General features: G+C 33.3%; 3 protein-coding genes and 1 pseudogene across 4 annotated transcripts; 1 reads left to right on the top strand and 3 right to left on the bottom strand.

Moving 5' to 3' along the window:
- The first annotated feature begins 1147 nt into the window (after positions 1 to 1147).
- On the top strand, positions 1148 to 7949 carry LOC125831979 (uncharacterized). Of its 2 annotated transcripts, none has more exons than XM_049511108.1 (5): positions 1148 to 1427; positions 4650 to 4901; positions 6255 to 6398; positions 6478 to 7164; positions 7464 to 7949. In XM_049511108.1, exons 1-5 carry the CDS (start codon positions 1329 to 1331, stop codon positions 7701 to 7703), a joined length of 1422 nt encoding a protein of 473 aa, XP_049367065.1. In that variant the 5' UTR covers positions 1148 to 1328; the 3' UTR covers positions 7704 to 7949. The 2 variants fall into 2 exon arrangements, with proteins under 2 accessions (XP_049367065.1, XP_049367066.1); XM_049511109.1 differs by having other exon boundaries at positions 1245 to 1427; positions 7467 to 7949.
- Positions 7950 to 9208: 1259 nt separating this feature from the next.
- On the bottom strand, positions 9209 to 11057 carry LOC125831984 (uncharacterized). Its single transcript, XM_049511112.1, has 3 exons — positions 10594 to 11057; positions 9315 to 9644; positions 9209 to 9223 (listed from the first exon to the last, which is right to left on the bottom strand). Exons 1-3 carry the CDS (start codon positions 11032 to 11034, stop codon positions 9209 to 9211), a joined length of 786 nt encoding a protein of 261 aa, XP_049367069.1. The 5' UTR covers positions 11035 to 11057.
- Positions 11058 to 11258: 201 nt separating this feature from the next.
- Positions 11259 to 12426, bottom strand: LOC125832003 (ankyrin repeat-containing protein NPR4-like; annotated as a pseudogene).
- A 962-nt stretch (positions 12427 to 13388) lies between these two features.
- LOC125831985 (uncharacterized) lies at positions 13389 to 14588 on the bottom strand. Its single transcript, XM_049511113.1, has 2 exons — positions 14152 to 14588; positions 13389 to 13419 (listed from the first exon to the last, which is right to left on the bottom strand). The coding sequence occupies exons 1-2, from the start codon at positions 14586 to 14588 to the stop codon at positions 13389 to 13391; spliced, it is 468 nt and encodes a 155-aa protein (XP_049367070.1).
- Positions 14589 to 15343: the final 755 nt, after the last annotated feature.

Here is a 15343-nt window from a genome sequence, read left to right on the forward strand (position 1 = left end):
GTGTATAACGATTAGACCTTTTTGTCCTCTGAAGAAATTTAAACTAATTTTCCCGTGAAAATATTGAAATGTGAAAGAGAGGGTTTTCATTTTATTCTTTGTTCGAAGAGTGTAAATGATAAAACTCCTTAGGTTTTTTTTTGTCGTTTGACTAGTATATAAATAAAATGGGGAAAAGGACAAATATACCTCGAATTATCGTAAATGGTATGCAGATACCCTCCGTCATACTTTTGGGACATTGGTGCCCCTGCCGTCTAAAAACTAGAGCATATATGCCCTTCACTCTAACGGAAGACTAAATAGGGACACACGATGCAATCTTATCTGTCGATAAATATCGAATCGGTGGATAAGATTACGACACGTGTATGTTCGTTAGTATAAAGGGTATATATGCTCTAGTTTTTAGACGACATGGGCACCAATGTCCCAAAAGTATGACGGAAGATATTTGCATACCATTTACGATAGTTCGGAAGTATATTTATCCTTTTTCCCAAATAAAATTAATAAAATTTTAATTTGTTTTCGTAAAGTATGAGTATGTTATTGTAAATTGGATCAAAACATAATCATTTCCCCCTTTAATACATAAAATTATATATTTAGGAACTATTTTATAAACTATAATTATCTATTAGTAAAAGTTAAAATGGTAAAACTAAGGCAAAAGCCACGTAAATTCCACTAGGAGTCCCACAAAGCCAGTGGATAGAAGGTGTAGATAGTCCACTTTACATATTTCATCTTAAATCTTCGTTTGGTACCACAGATAAAGAATAACTAATCTTGAAAATATTTTCAAGATGAATTTATTTTATATTTAATTGGATAAAATCATAGAATATAATTCAAAATTTATATTTTTGGAAGATGGACATGATTAAGACAAATAGACGAGTAATTCATTATAATGTTGATTTTTGTGATTCACCTCTTTCCAACTAAGCACATAGCAAAGAGTTTAATCTACTATCAATAATATATTCTTATCCATTCCTTCCCGACTCTATGCATAGCGAGAATTTAATGCACTGAATCGTCTTTTTTTATTTATATATTTTTGATTCACCTATTGGTGAAATAAAAAAGAGAGGTAACAAACTCAACTATTATCAAATTGTGTGAGGCATAAAATAATGTAAAAAAAAATGGTAGGTGTCTCTGATAGGTGTGAAGTGTCAATCAACCAGGTGCTTCCCATATTGTTACATCCTTTGCTGTTTCACAAAATTTGTCATCATGCTTTTACTTTACTCTCTGCTAAATCCCACTACTTCAATTTCTATAGTTCATCATCAAGATTGATTAAAGAGGTGTAGCAAATGGAGAAACTGTACAAGGGTGATTTGATGGAGTTTTATAAAAGAGAAATTGGGTTTTCTAAGCCTAGAAATTTCTCTAGAGGAATTTCTGCTTCTGAGGTTTGAATTCTTTTTTTTTTTTACCTAATTTCTTGTAGCTAAATACATATTTCTTTGGATTTGTGATTTTGGGTCTGATTTTCCCTTTTTGGGTTTGAACTTGTTGTGGGGTGTGAAAAAGTATGAATTTTGAGTAGTTTGGAGCTATTTTGTGATGAATTGTTAATGGCCTTGTAATGAATGGATAGAGTTTGATTAAATTTGTGGTCAAGAATCACTTGAACTGTACTGATGTACTACTCTATAACGACAACATGCATAGTATAATCTCACAAGTGGGTGTACGCGGACCTTACCACTATCTTGAGACTTGGGAGGTAGAGAGGTTGTTTCCGACTCGGTTAATGATGTACTACTCTCTCCTTCCCAATTTATGTGATGTGTTTGATTGGATATGAAGTTGAGAATGGAAGTAAAAGGGTGGTTTTTGAAACTCGTGGATTAAAATAAGTCATAGATATTTGTGGGGTTATAATCTTATGAAGGTAAAGTAAGAAGTTTGGAATTAAAAAGGAAGGGAAAGAATGTCACGTGCTTTGAGGAAATAAAAAGTTATACATAGGATTATCGTAGCTGACTCAACTAGCTCGGATTGAGGCTAACTGATATAATCGTGTATCAATTTACTCAAGAAGCTCTTAAAAAGACAAGCACAGAGTTATTGTACCTGGTAAGGTGTGGTCATTTTATGGATGCTTAAAGTCTAACAATCATGATAGAAGGGCACTATCAGCGTGAATACAAAATAGTTGTAAATAATAACAAGAAAATGATGTAGGAAAGCATAAAGGGTCGTATTGATGACAGTGATAAGCTTCGTTAGGTATTAAGCCTTTAGACTTAATACAATAGTAGATTGCTACCCTCTCCGTTTCAATTTATGTGAACCTATTTGATTGGGCATGGAGCTCAAGAAAATGAAGACTTATGAAACTTGTGGTACTAAACAAGTCAATTCTTTTGAAACTTGTAGTCTAAACCTACCATACTATTTGTGTGGCTCTAAAAGCTTCTCATTTGGGAAGGGGTCATTTTTTTAGGTAAAGACTGAAAAGGAAGTAGGTTCAAGCAAAATGGAACGGAAGGAGTAGTAATAAGTCTGAGAAGTAGTAAACAGATAGCATGCAATGAAGTTAAGTATTAGCTGGATGTGAGTGAATCCAATTCATTATCTTGATAATTGGCAACTACTCTTTGATACGTAGGAAATGGTTGCTAGAATCTTAGAGTTTGTTGTGGGATGCGGTGTCGTTGCCATTATACTTGAGCTGATCCAAAATGGACTATGCAAAAGATGTACGATGATCGTAAGTGAGGTACATCCGTTGAGTGATAGTTATGGGCTTGCGGAGGGGGTATTAGTCTACGGATGGAATTAAGTTCCATCAGTTTATTGGCACATATCATATGCCAAGATTAATAAATAATGATGCCTTTGCACCCACAGATGTGGTCTAGTAGTCAATGGAATAGATTGAGAATCACGAGGTCTCAGATTCAAATTCCAGATTCCTAGTAGTGGCAAAAACACTAGGTGAGTTTTTCCAATCTGTCCAACCGTTGGTTGACAGAGTCACCCAATACCTGTGCTGGTGGGAGGTAGCATGTACCTCATGGAATTAGTCGAGGCGGGTGCAAGTTGGTACAAACATGATTATTAAAATAATAATTAAGTTAAATAAATAATTACGAATTTCACATTGTGTAATGGTCAAGTTTCTTTGCTACTTAATTTTCTTTGTAAGTCACACTTTAGTGTGCACAATTTCATTTAAAGTAAAGGTAGTTCAATCTATGTAGGAAATTTGTTCGGTAAATAATGATACTATTTATCTTCAAATAATGTGATTTTTTTTTCAAAATGTATGAAGATAAAGAAATAATGATGTCTTTCATATTCTGTGATGGTTAATAGTATCTGCTGCTACTTATTTTCCTTAGTCATACTTTAGTATGCAGATGTTTCCACACAAGGTGTGACGGTAATTAAAAATCTACGTGGAGTTCTATTTTTCTATATCTAAGATGTTTGACAATTCATGTACCCTAGAATTGTAGAAGCTGATATATTATGAGCTGTTGAAGTTTGCTTTTAGTTACTGCAGTAACTTTTAGCAAAATAAGTTATTTAGTTTGAATAAATTTGAATTTTGAATTTTAGTTAGGTTGTTTAGTTGTTGAGATATTTTAGGATTTTTAAATTTTAAATTATGCAGATTATGTGTTTTATGTTGGCTATTTAAAGCCTCTTAATGCTTAATAAAATTATTGAAAGCTATTAAAAGTCATTTTAATCCATTGAGAGACATTTTCAATCTTTTTGTGCTGTCCCATTTTTAAAAAACACCAACAATGGTATCAAGAGCTTCATTGATCAAGGGATCTGTGAAATCTTCCAAAGAACTACCATACATTTTTAACCCGCAAGGGCTACCTTTTTAACCCGTCAGGGCTACCCATTTTAACCCATTAGGGCTACCTTTTCAACCCGTGCATTTTTCAACGCACAGGCTTTTCTAAATCATTTTTTAACCAAAATAATGGCAAGAAGCCGTCTCTCTTTGAATGCCCAAAAAATTTCATAGACAAACTATCAAATTTGGCCTGTGAGAATAAAGTCATATTTTGAAACCTATGTTATATGTGATGTTGTGATAGAAGAAAAACCCTTACAACCTCTCTCTGCAAATCATGCAAAAGTTCAGATTAAAGCACTTTCAAAAAAACTTCTACACAAGACAATATCATCGCATGTGTTTTTGAAGAACAAAATCAAAAGAAGAAAAAGAAAAAAGAAGAAATTTTGCAAGTTCAATAACAATGAAAAAAATCCAGCATCAACTACCAAAGCAAAAATTGAGGAGGAACATTTTTTTCAATTGCAGTAACTAAAGCAAAGGAGGAGTGTTGAAGTTTGCTTTTAGTTACTGCAGTAACTTTTAGCAAAATAAGTTATTTAGTTTGAATAAATTTGAATTTTGAATTTTAGTTAGGTTGTTTTAGTTGTTGAGATATTTTAGGATTTTTAAATTTTAAATTATGCAGATTATGTGCTTTATGTTGGCTATTTAAAGCCTCTAAATGCTTAATAAAATTATTGAAAGCTATTAAAAGTCATTTCAATCCATGGAGAAACATTTTTAATCTTTTTGTGCTGCCCTATTTTTAAAAAACACCAACATGAGCCACTGAAAGCATTCCTTTTGTGATCTTGTGGGGCAGGCTATGGTCAAGCGTCTTGATTTATATGGCAAGTTAACCGGTCATGAAGGATGTGTAAACACGATAGACTTCAATGCCACTGGTGATGTTCTTGTCTCGGGCTCTGATGACAGAAGGGTAATACTATGGGACTGGGCAACGTCAACCTCAAAATTTTCTTATCCATCAGGTCACATGGACAATATTTTCCAGACCAAGTTCATGCCCTTCACGGATGATCGTAAAATAATAACTGCATCTGCTGATGGCCAGGTGATGTTCTCCCGTCCTATGCGCTATAATATGTGGAATATAGGAGACAAAAGATGTAGAGCAAATGTTTTATTGAAGAGGTCTACTGTCTGTTGCTGTCATGATTTCTACCTAATGGGGGAGTTCTCTTGTTGATAATATAACCAAATTCATGGTCTTAATAACAAAGAATTTGTAGCGAGTGCCAATAAATTGTGGACTTGAATAAAAAAGGAAGGGTCCTGTCATATTGTGGAAGAGGTCATGCATTCTAAAGATATTCAATAGTTACCTACTGGATTCCTTATGGCATCCTCTGTGCTTCTTTTGACTATCCTCTCAACTACATAAACTATGATTTGTGCACTCTGTTCCGAACACTTGGTTGTTTATAATTTTATTTCATTAATATCAGTATTAGTTGATCTGCTCCCTAAACATAGTAACTTCTTTGAATAGTTCTGGCATTAGTCTTTATGTGACATTTTCTTTTGTCCTCGTATTAATTTATAACCATATTTTATCTGCATATATACATGTACATCCATCTGTAGTTTCTGTATTATTAATCAATAGCTTAGACCTCTTGATTTGGTAGTTGAGAGTTATCTAACTTAGTGCCCGTTTGGATTGACTTATTTTAGGTGCTTTTAAGCCAAAATAGCTTTTAAGCAGTTTTGAAGTGTTTGGGTAAAGTTAAAAAGTGCTTATAAGCACTTATTTTAAAGCCAAAATCCATTTTGGCTTATAAGTCATAAGCCAAAAGCCAATCCAAACAGGCCCTTATTCTTCCATAATACTAGTAGTTGTAGTATTATTCTTGTACTTGTTTGTTCTTCGATTTCTGGTACTGTCTATTGTTTCTTTTACTTCGATTTTTGTTACTATTTGTTGTTTCTTGTACTTAGATTATAGTATTATTATGTTGTAGTAATTGTTCCTTTCTTCAGAATGCTTTGTCATGCTATCTTTAGTATTTTGTCGTGGCTTCTTCACTTCTGTTATTTCTTTTCCCCAACTGCTTTGATATGCCTGTCCTTGAGCTGAGAGGTAGTGGTAAGACCTGCGTATACACTACCCTTCCCATTCCTTAGACCCCACTTGTGGGATTGCACTGGGTATGTTGTTGTTGTAGTTGGCCCGCACTCTCTATTCTGTGGATACGCTATTCCTTCCAGCTATGGTATGGGGAAGGGGAGGTGAAATCTGCTCATTGATTTTATATTAGATGAGCGGCCGTACTATGATCGTTTGGGAGACTTAGACCTGCCGAGTTTGCCGCTTGATACTCCTAATTTGTCAAAGGCCAAAGAAGATGATTGTGGCTCTGACTTGTATTTGCTTATTTTTGATGTATTGCAAACACTGCTGCAGGTGAGGCTTGGTTTAGTGCTGGAGAATGGTCGGGTAGAAACAAAAAAAGTAGGTAAGCACCAAGGTCGTGTACATAAGCTTGCTGTTGAACCAGGAAGTCCCTACATACTTTATAGCTGCGGTGAAGATGGTTTTGTTCAACACGTAGGTTGCCACGTGCAGTACCTTGTTACATTGTTCTCTTTTCCCATGTTAATTTTCCATGACTTGCATTATTTTGCAGTATGATCTGCGAAGTAATTCTTCCTCAAAGCTTTTTCGGTGCTCTTCATTCACGGAAAACAATAAGCAGTCGGGCAGCATAAGGTTGAATGGCATAGTGATAGACCCAAGAAATCCAAATTATTTTGCTGTAGGAGGTTCCGATGAATATGCCCGTGTATATGACATCAGAATGTACCAGCTGGATGCAAGAACCAGTGCTGATAGGCCAATCGACACATTTTGTCCCCATCACCTGATTAAGACACACGATGTTCACATCACAGCACTGGCTTACTCAAACACAAGTGAATTGCTGGTCTCATACAACGACGAACTGATATACTTGTTTCAGAAGAACATGGGGTTGGGTCCAGTTCCTTTGTTGTTGCAAGGTGAAGATTTGAACAAGCTAGAAAAGCCACAAGTTTATTCAGGGCATAGAAATTCACAAACAGTTAAAGGAGTGAGTTTCTTTGGTCCCACCGACGAATATGTGCTGACCGGGTCTGATTGTGGGCATATATTTATCTGGAAGAAAAAGGACGCCAAGCTTGTCCGCGTGATGGTTGGTGATCGACACATTGTAAATCAGCTGAAACCCCATCCTTGTATCCCTGTTCTTGCTACATGTGGAATTGAAAAGACCATAAAGCTTTGGGCTCCAACATCTAAGGATGTTACTCCTTTGCCTCCTGATGTTCAAGAGGTGCAAATCTTAGTAGTTCACTTGGAAATTTTCATGTTTGAATATCTATAGTTAAGGTTTGTTCATGTCATCTATAGGGGCAGAGCCAAGTAAGGCCGAGGGGGTTCGGAAAATTACATTGTTTATACATGGTTAAATTTTCTTTTCATGTAGATATAATAGATGTTGAACCCCCTTTGGCGTCTTCCTTTGCTTACTTCTTCATACTTTCAACCCCTCTAGTAAAAATCTTGGCTTCGCCACTGGTTGTCTAATATCTGACCGACTCTTATAATTTCATTGCTTTGTCTTGATGTGAGCAGATAATGGAAGCTAATAGGCGTGGTCGAGAGGACCATTCACGGGTAACACTCACCCCGGACATGATAATGCATGTTTTACGTCTGCACAGGAGGCAAGCACTGGCTTATATTGAGAGACGAGAGAATTTGGGTTATGTCGACAGTGATGATGATGATGATGACGGAGGAGGAGGCGCTTACGTGTTGGGGTTTTCAGATGGTGAGGAGGGGGAAAATTCTGAATGCAGCATTAGCTAGTCATCATACTTCTCTTACCTGCCAGCGCGATTTTCTTCGTTCACTTTGTACCCCTTTGCTGAGGCCTTGTTTACATGATGGTGCTTGCTTCCAATTCTCAACAAACATGGTTAATAAGGTGAGTGGTGTCATCTGTAGCCACTTACCAAATTGAATAGTTCAATATGTAAATTCTTCTATCCTATATGCTGACATGTAAGAAGTAATGGTTTAATCTTTTTGACAAGTTGTTCCCTTTTCTTTGAACTTCATTATCTGGTGTCAATTTAACTTCAAAGCTACTATATAATGATGTGTTCTAACTAACACCAAGTGTTTAGTTACCATGCCCCAAAAGCCCCATGTCTTTCTTGGTTGGATAAACGAACCCAAAGTTAGATTAGCGGAATGCAACTTCTTGACCGATGAGCTTCAATGTGAGCTTCGAGAAAAGCGTGCAAAGCACACTAACCTAACTCAATGATGGACTTTTTATGGGGATTCAAGTTTGCGAAATGCTTTATCATTTTTACTGAAGAGTAAAACTCAACTGGCTTTTGACACAGGTGCAAAGCAAGTCTATACGGAAATGGACTTTGATATAGCCATAATTTCTTGATCAAACTTGAACAAAGTCTTTGTATAAATCGAACCTGATCAAGAGACGACGAAACCTTCAATATTACAATCACCTTTTAATATCGAGTTACTTCAGAATAACCTAATGCAACTCATGTATCATATAAATTTTAACAGAAGAAATAGTAATAATTCACATTACATGTTTGTTCCCTTTTATAAAGAAGGGAAAACCTAAGGAAATAATACATTACATAATCAAAGACAATATAACATATATCTAAGATTATTAAAACCATATACAACCTTTGACATAATAAAAGTAAAAGTAGCCACCATACATCTTTGTCCATAAATATATTCTCAACATTAAGAGTTTGAAAACAACCTAAAACTGTGAATGTTGTTGGAGTGACCTCTGTAGTGTGAACAAGATAAGAGAAGGGAGACTGAGATGATCCAGAAATATGAAGAGAAGATGTATTAATGTCCCAAAATAATAAGGAGGCGTAAGAGGTTGACAGTAATAAATACAAGTAGAAGTAGAAATTAGTCAAATCAAATACATGGAATAGTTTGACCAGATACTACATATCGTCTCATTACAAATAATTAATCAAACCTAATTTTAAGAGATGTGTGTATCTGATAACATCTTCATTAATATATGGTACAAAATTGAAGGAGAATAATTCTTATTAATTCCAATAAAATACATAGATAAAAATGCAACAAATATTGCAAACTACACCCTTTTCACATTACATATTTGTTCCCTTTGAAAAGAAAGGAATAATTAAGGAAATAGTAGACATAATCAAAGACATTATAACATATATCTAAGACTATTAAACCCATATACCACCCAAGACACATTAAAAGAAAAACTAACCACCACACATCTTTGTCCATAAAAATATTCTCAACATTAAGAGCTTGTACACAACCTAAAACTGTGAATGCTGTTGAATAATAAACAGAAATAATGATTGTACAAAACTTGATTGGCAAAGCAATGTAGAAATCATCAGAATCAAATTTTGAGAGTAGTACTGATAACACAGTTCCCATTGTGAAGACTGAATCATAAAGTGCTGCACCTATGAAAAACATCAACATCCATAACTCTGAATATTGTGGTTTTGATAGTAGAATAGGTAGTCCAGATTTGTCATCAAAGCCTCCTGGGATTGTGAAAACCGCAGCGAAGTTGATTGTGCATAGAAGTGTTGATAGAATGAGAGCTGGATTTCCTAAATCTTTGATTGCTTTCTCTGCTTCTATGCATACATTTGAATGATTTTGATCAAATAGCTCTTTTGGAGTCATGTTTTCATCATCCTTCATTGTCCATAAACGTGGATGAACACAATATTTTACACGCTTCATAAAAAAATATTCATTATAAGCCACTATAACCATAAAGATTTAGCGATTATGGATGTAATGACATTAATGATATTTTTACGGCAAAGATAAATCTATTGGCACTAAATGTAATTTCTTGTTGTAGTGAGCTAAGTGACTATGAAGGTGTAATTTGTCTGATTTTTGAATCTTATGGTTATAAACTAAATATATGTAGAATGTAATAACATGCATCTCATTTAATCGTGTGGTCTTAAATACATCACATGGAAAGTTGGAATTTAAAAGTTGTCAAAAAAAGGTAAGACAAACAAATTGAAACGGAGTGAGTATATTTTAGGTATAATACATAAATATGTTCTTTTAACTTGGTTTTAACTAACATACATGTCCTCCAACTTTAAGTGTGCACAAGTAGACACGTAAACTTGTATAAAATGGAACAAGTAGATACACACGTCCTATGTGACATAATACATGTATGACGCCACGTATGACATAATATTGTCATGTAGGATGCCATAGGGCGAATGTGTTTATTTGTTCAATTTTATACAAGTTTAAGTGTCTACTTTTGCACACTCAAAATTGGAGGGCGTCTGTAGAAGTCAAGTTAAAAGGCATATTTATGTATTATGCCTATATTTTATCATTCAATTATATATAAGATCAAGACTTAATAATCAGAAACACACCTAATGTATCTCGATTTAACGAATTTCTTACTTGAACTATCAAGAGTGGGAGTTTTCTACTTGAACTATCACCAATTTATTATCAGAACATATCTCAATATGCAACTATCAATTGTTCACTTTTTCTACCTAAACTATGTTGATATATCATGTAGAAAAAGTAAACAATTGATAGTTAAGATGTGTTTTGATATTAATTCAGATAGAAAAGTCACAAGTATGTAACTCGAAAAATCGAACCTTCCTGCTAAGAGCAAGTTAGAAAATACCTTAAACCATAGTACACCCCATGCCATGAGTATCAATGTTTTATAACCCCTTGTTGTTTTTTCAATTGGTGGTTCCTCTGTAGAAAATTTGAATGGTGATCCAACACTTGCTGCAGAATGCAATATGGTCTTTCCATGATGATCAATATCAACAAGCAACCTATCTATGTGTGATACATTTTTCATAATGTAATCAAATATGAACCTATTTTTTTGTTCTACTACAATATGTAGTATATTTTTTCCCTCTTCATCTATGGTTTCTATTGTTTGAGGGTAATTTTGTATAATTTCAATGATTAACTCATTTATACCAAGTTTTGTTGCTTGTATTAGTGGATTTTCTACACAATTATTTGCATAGAAATTCCAATCTTCTTCCTTAACCAATATTCTTGCTAATGTTAATGCAAGAATATGCTTTTGCTTTTCATCATCCATTACTCCCAACCATGCATTACCTACAAAAGCCAATGGTCAAAAACATATCTCAATATATTATTATGCAAGAATTAGTAATACATAAATTGTAATTCGGGAATTAATAGTCCAGAAAAAACCTTCAGAACGCCAGACATTTATATAGCGGCACTTATATTATAAGTAAAAAATAATTGTCACAATTTTTTTTATTTGTTGTAATGTACCATCCTTGTATGTAGTTTTCATGGAGATACCTTACCTAGTAGGAAATTAACAAATGAAGATCTTTTTCTTTTAATGAGAGCATGATCAATAGTAGTAGTCTGTGGATCCTCCAAGTTGTAATTAGGTTTTGACTCTTCATACATTGCTGGTATGCCTGTTCCATTATCAAAAGAAGAAACAAATTAATTTATATAGTTTAACTTATAGTCTGTTTGATCAAATTTTCAAAAATATATTTTTAAAAACACTTCTCAAAAGTCTCTTATTTCTTTCTCAAGTCAAATGATGTCACGTATATCGAAACGGATAGCATAATAGTTATGAAAATGTACTTATAGAAATATATAAAATAATGTCACATATATCGAGACAGATAGCGTAATAATTATGAAAAAATACTTACAGAAATATATAAAGGTTTCAAGGGTTTGCATAGGAAGAAAAGGGGCAGTCCCCATTTGTTGGAGTGCATAAATGGATCCACTCTTAAAAGACAAATGCTTTGTGGCCAATATATTTAATGCACTCCAACCCTTTTTGTCATGTTTTCTTGCTAATTCTGGATACATTTTCCACAATTGTATTGCAAAGTCTGGTCCTCATGCAAAATAAAATCATAGGTTAAAAATTATCTTTACACGATATCAGAGCTAGAGTTATGAAGTTAAACTTAAATAGTATATCACTTACAGTAACACTCGTGAGCTACGGCTGCATGAAGTACGTTGCTTCCATCGTTGTCATAGTAAATTCATCGCACAAATTATTATCCGCTAGAAAAGTAAACACTTCTTTTTCTCCATGCGCAGCCGCAACATAAATTGGTGTCTCTCCCTTACTATTCCTCTCGAATAAAATTTCGCTATCCAAACTCACCATCACCTTCATAATTTCTAATCGTCCGAACCTAGCAGCTTCGTGCAAAGCCGTGTTTCCATCTTTATTTTGAATCTTTAAATCTTGACCACTTATTGGTCGTTCCTCAATAAGTAATTTTAGCGCACTCACATTGCCATGAATGGCCATAAAATGGAGAATCGTGTCACCACGATTATCGATTGGGGAAACAACTTCTTCTCTCCAAAAATCGCGTAAAAGTTCAATCGATTTTGGATCGTTACACTTAGTTGCAGTGTAAGCTGCAGATTCACGATGACTTATTGAATTGGTGCGATTTCTTCCCATTATAGCTAACTTGCTAGTAGTAAAAAAAATTAACGAGTAATAAATAAAATAGAATATTTGGGTTTAACATAAATAAGTAGTCATTATGGAATAAAATTTTAATTATTTTACAAGTAACATACAGAATATTATTTGCTTAAAATATTAATATCTTCTAATTGAAATTTGGAACAACATTAAGTGTAGTGCAAGACGATTCCCTCCCTGTGATAAACATGGACGACCATGTTTCAATTTACGTGACATATATAAAATTCAAAAGTTAATTAAATTTTTATGCCTTTTAACTATTTTAAATTATTAATTATTGTAATTATAGTGTTTTTTCTTCATTTTCAAATAATATATGTTACTATTTTTTTTTCTCCAATTTGTGCGACTAATAAAATTTTGAGAGAATCATTTTTTTATGTCTTTTCAAATATTTTAAGTTATTTATTATTGTGAGTTTTTGTCACAAGTTTTTTTTATATTGAATGAACTAAGTCTATTTTTCACATCAAAATAGATTTGAATTCATTTCGAGGTGTCTATTACAAAATGCACTCATCTTGTAAGGAGGTTGGTAGAGCAATATAGAGAGAGAAACTTACATATGATGTTCATTAACTTAGAGATACACCGAATGAAACACACTAAATCATGACAGATAGATCATGACAGAAAGATCTCAGATACATGGTAGAAAACAACTCGTATATATTTAATAAAAAATACATATACATTTAATAAATAAATCAGATACATGAAATAATCTGACCAGATACATATATGACATCACCATCTCACATACACTAAATGAAAAATACTACATACCATCTCATTACAAAGCTTTTCTATACTCTTTTTTGTCTTTCCTCACTCTTCACAGAAAAACAATACATTAATTATTTTACAAGCAAGATTCAGAATATTATTTGCTTTAAATATTAATATCTTATCTTTGAAATTTGGAATAAATATTAAAGTATAGTGCAAGCCAACTCCCTCCGGCTGAGACAATGAGGAAAAACATTTATGATACTAACAATTTTAGGGTCATTTTTAACATATGCATGATACGGCATGCTATAATAAAAAAGAGATTGAGGAGGTTCATAAGAAATGAGCTGAAGGTACTCCATTAGAATTTAGTTAATTATGTTCTTGTATGGACGAGATGTTCCACTTTACTTGGGAGTGTTGTTGTTCGAGGCTTTTTGGTCTCTACTTTAATGTCTGATGTAGTTCTTTATAAGTTCTTGGAATTTCGAAAATTTAATTACTTCTGACACACTATTTTCCATGGATATTTGCTTACACTTCTTTTTTATACTTAAAATCTCTCTATGAATCATATTTTTTGTATAACAAAAACGAAAATTTAAAAATATTGCCTTTAAGATTTTAGAGCAACGCTTTGCCTTAAGATAAAATGTTCTTAACAATGTAGTGTATGTATCAAAAATACGAATATTACCAAATGATCATATGTAATCTTAATAAAATAGTTCAATCCCGTGCGAAGTACGGATAATTTACCTAGTTCTTATTAATTCCAACAAAATACATAGATAAAAATGTAACAAATCTTGCAAACTACACCCTTTTCACATTACATATTTGTTCCCTTTAAAAAGAAAGGAATAATTAATGAAATAGTAGACATAGTCAAAGACAATATAACATACATCTAAAACTATTAAACCCATATACCACCCAAGACACATTAAAAGAAAAACTAACCACCACACATCTTTGTCCATGAATATATTCTGAACATTAAGAGCTTGTACACAACCTAAAACTGTGAATGCTGTTGAATAATAAACAGAAATAATGATTGTACAATACTTGATTGGCAAAGCAATGTAGAAATCATCAGATTCAAATTTTGAGAGTAGTACTGATATCACAGTTCCCATTGTGAAGACTGAATCATAAAGTGCTGCACCTATGAAAAACATCAACATCCATAACTCTGAATATTGTGGTTTTGATAAGAGAATAGGTATTCCAGATTTTTCATCAAAGCCTCCTGGGATTGTGAAAACCGCGGCGAAGTTGATTGTGCATAGAAGTGTTGATAGAATGAGAGCTGGATTTCCTAAATCTTTGATTGATTTCTCTGCTTCTTCGCATACATTTGAATGATTTTGATCAAATAGCTCTTTTGGAGTCATGTTTTTATCATCCTTCATTGTCCATAATCGTGGATGAACACAATATTTTACACGCTTCACAAAAAATATTATTCATTGTAAGCCACTATAACCATAAAGATTTAGCGATTCTAGATGTAATGACATTACTGATAGTTTCGCGGCAAAGATAAATCTATTGCCACTAAATGTAATTTCTAGTTGTAGTGAGCTAAGTGATGATGAAGGTGTAATTTGTTTGATTTTGACTTGGCATGAGAAGTTTAAGAAAGTAGAGAAGATTTTTGAATGTTATGATTATAAACTAAACATATGTAGAATGTAATAACATGCATGTCATTTAATCGTATGGTCTTAAATATGTCACATGAAAAGTTGGAATTAAAAAGTTGTCAAAAAAGAAAAGTAAGACAAACAAATTAGAACAACGTGAGTATATTTTAGGTATAATACATACATATGTCCTTTTACCTTGACTTCAACTGATATCCATGTCTTTCAACTTTAGGTGTGTGCAGGTAGAAACTTAAACTTGTATAAAATGGAACAAGTAGATACACACGTCCTACGTATCATAATACATGTATGACGCCACATATGACATAATATTGTCATGTAGGATGCCACGTAGCACGAATGTGTTTATATGTTTAATTTTATACAAGTTTAAGTGTCTGCTTTTGCACACTCAAAGTTGAAGGGCATAAAAGTCTGTTGAAGACAAGTTAAAAGGCATATTTATGTATTATGTCTATATTTTATCATACAATTATATG

This window comes from Solanum verrucosum, unplaced genomic scaffold (genome assembly GCF_900185275.1).
Source record: "Solanum verrucosum unplaced genomic scaffold, falcon-dt-bn FXZP01000042.1, whole genome shotgun sequence".
NCBI classification, from domain to species: domain Eukaryota; kingdom Viridiplantae; phylum Streptophyta; class Magnoliopsida; order Solanales; family Solanaceae; genus Solanum; species Solanum verrucosum.

Coding starts and splice junctions, on each gene's coding strand:
- LOC125831979 (XM_049511108.1), top strand. CDS start 1,329: ATGGAGAAACTGTACAAGGGTGATTTGATGGAGTTTTATAAAAGAGAA. Junction 6,399..6,477: donor AAGATGGTTTTGTTCAACAC/GTAGGTTGCCAC, acceptor ATTATTTTGCAG/TATGATCTGCGAAGTAATTC. Junction 7,165..7,463: donor TGCCTCCTGATGTTCAAGAG/GTGCAAATCTTA, acceptor TCTTGATGTGAG/CAGATAATGGAAGCTAATAG.
- LOC125831984 (XM_049511112.1), bottom strand. CDS start 11,034: ATGGATGATGAAAAGCAAAAGCATATTCTTGCATTAACATTAGCAAGA. Junction 9,645..10,593: donor GGGGTGTACTATGGTTTAAG/GTATTTTCTAAC, acceptor TTTTTTATGAAG/CGTGTAAAATATTGTGTTCA.
- LOC125831985 (XM_049511113.1), bottom strand. CDS start 14,588: ATGACTCCAAAAGAGCTATTTGATCAAAATCATTCAAATGTATGCGAA. Junction 13,420..14,151: donor ATGGACAAAGATGTGTGGTG/GTTAGTTTTTCT, acceptor TCATTGTCTCAG/CCGGAGGGAGTTGGCTTGCA.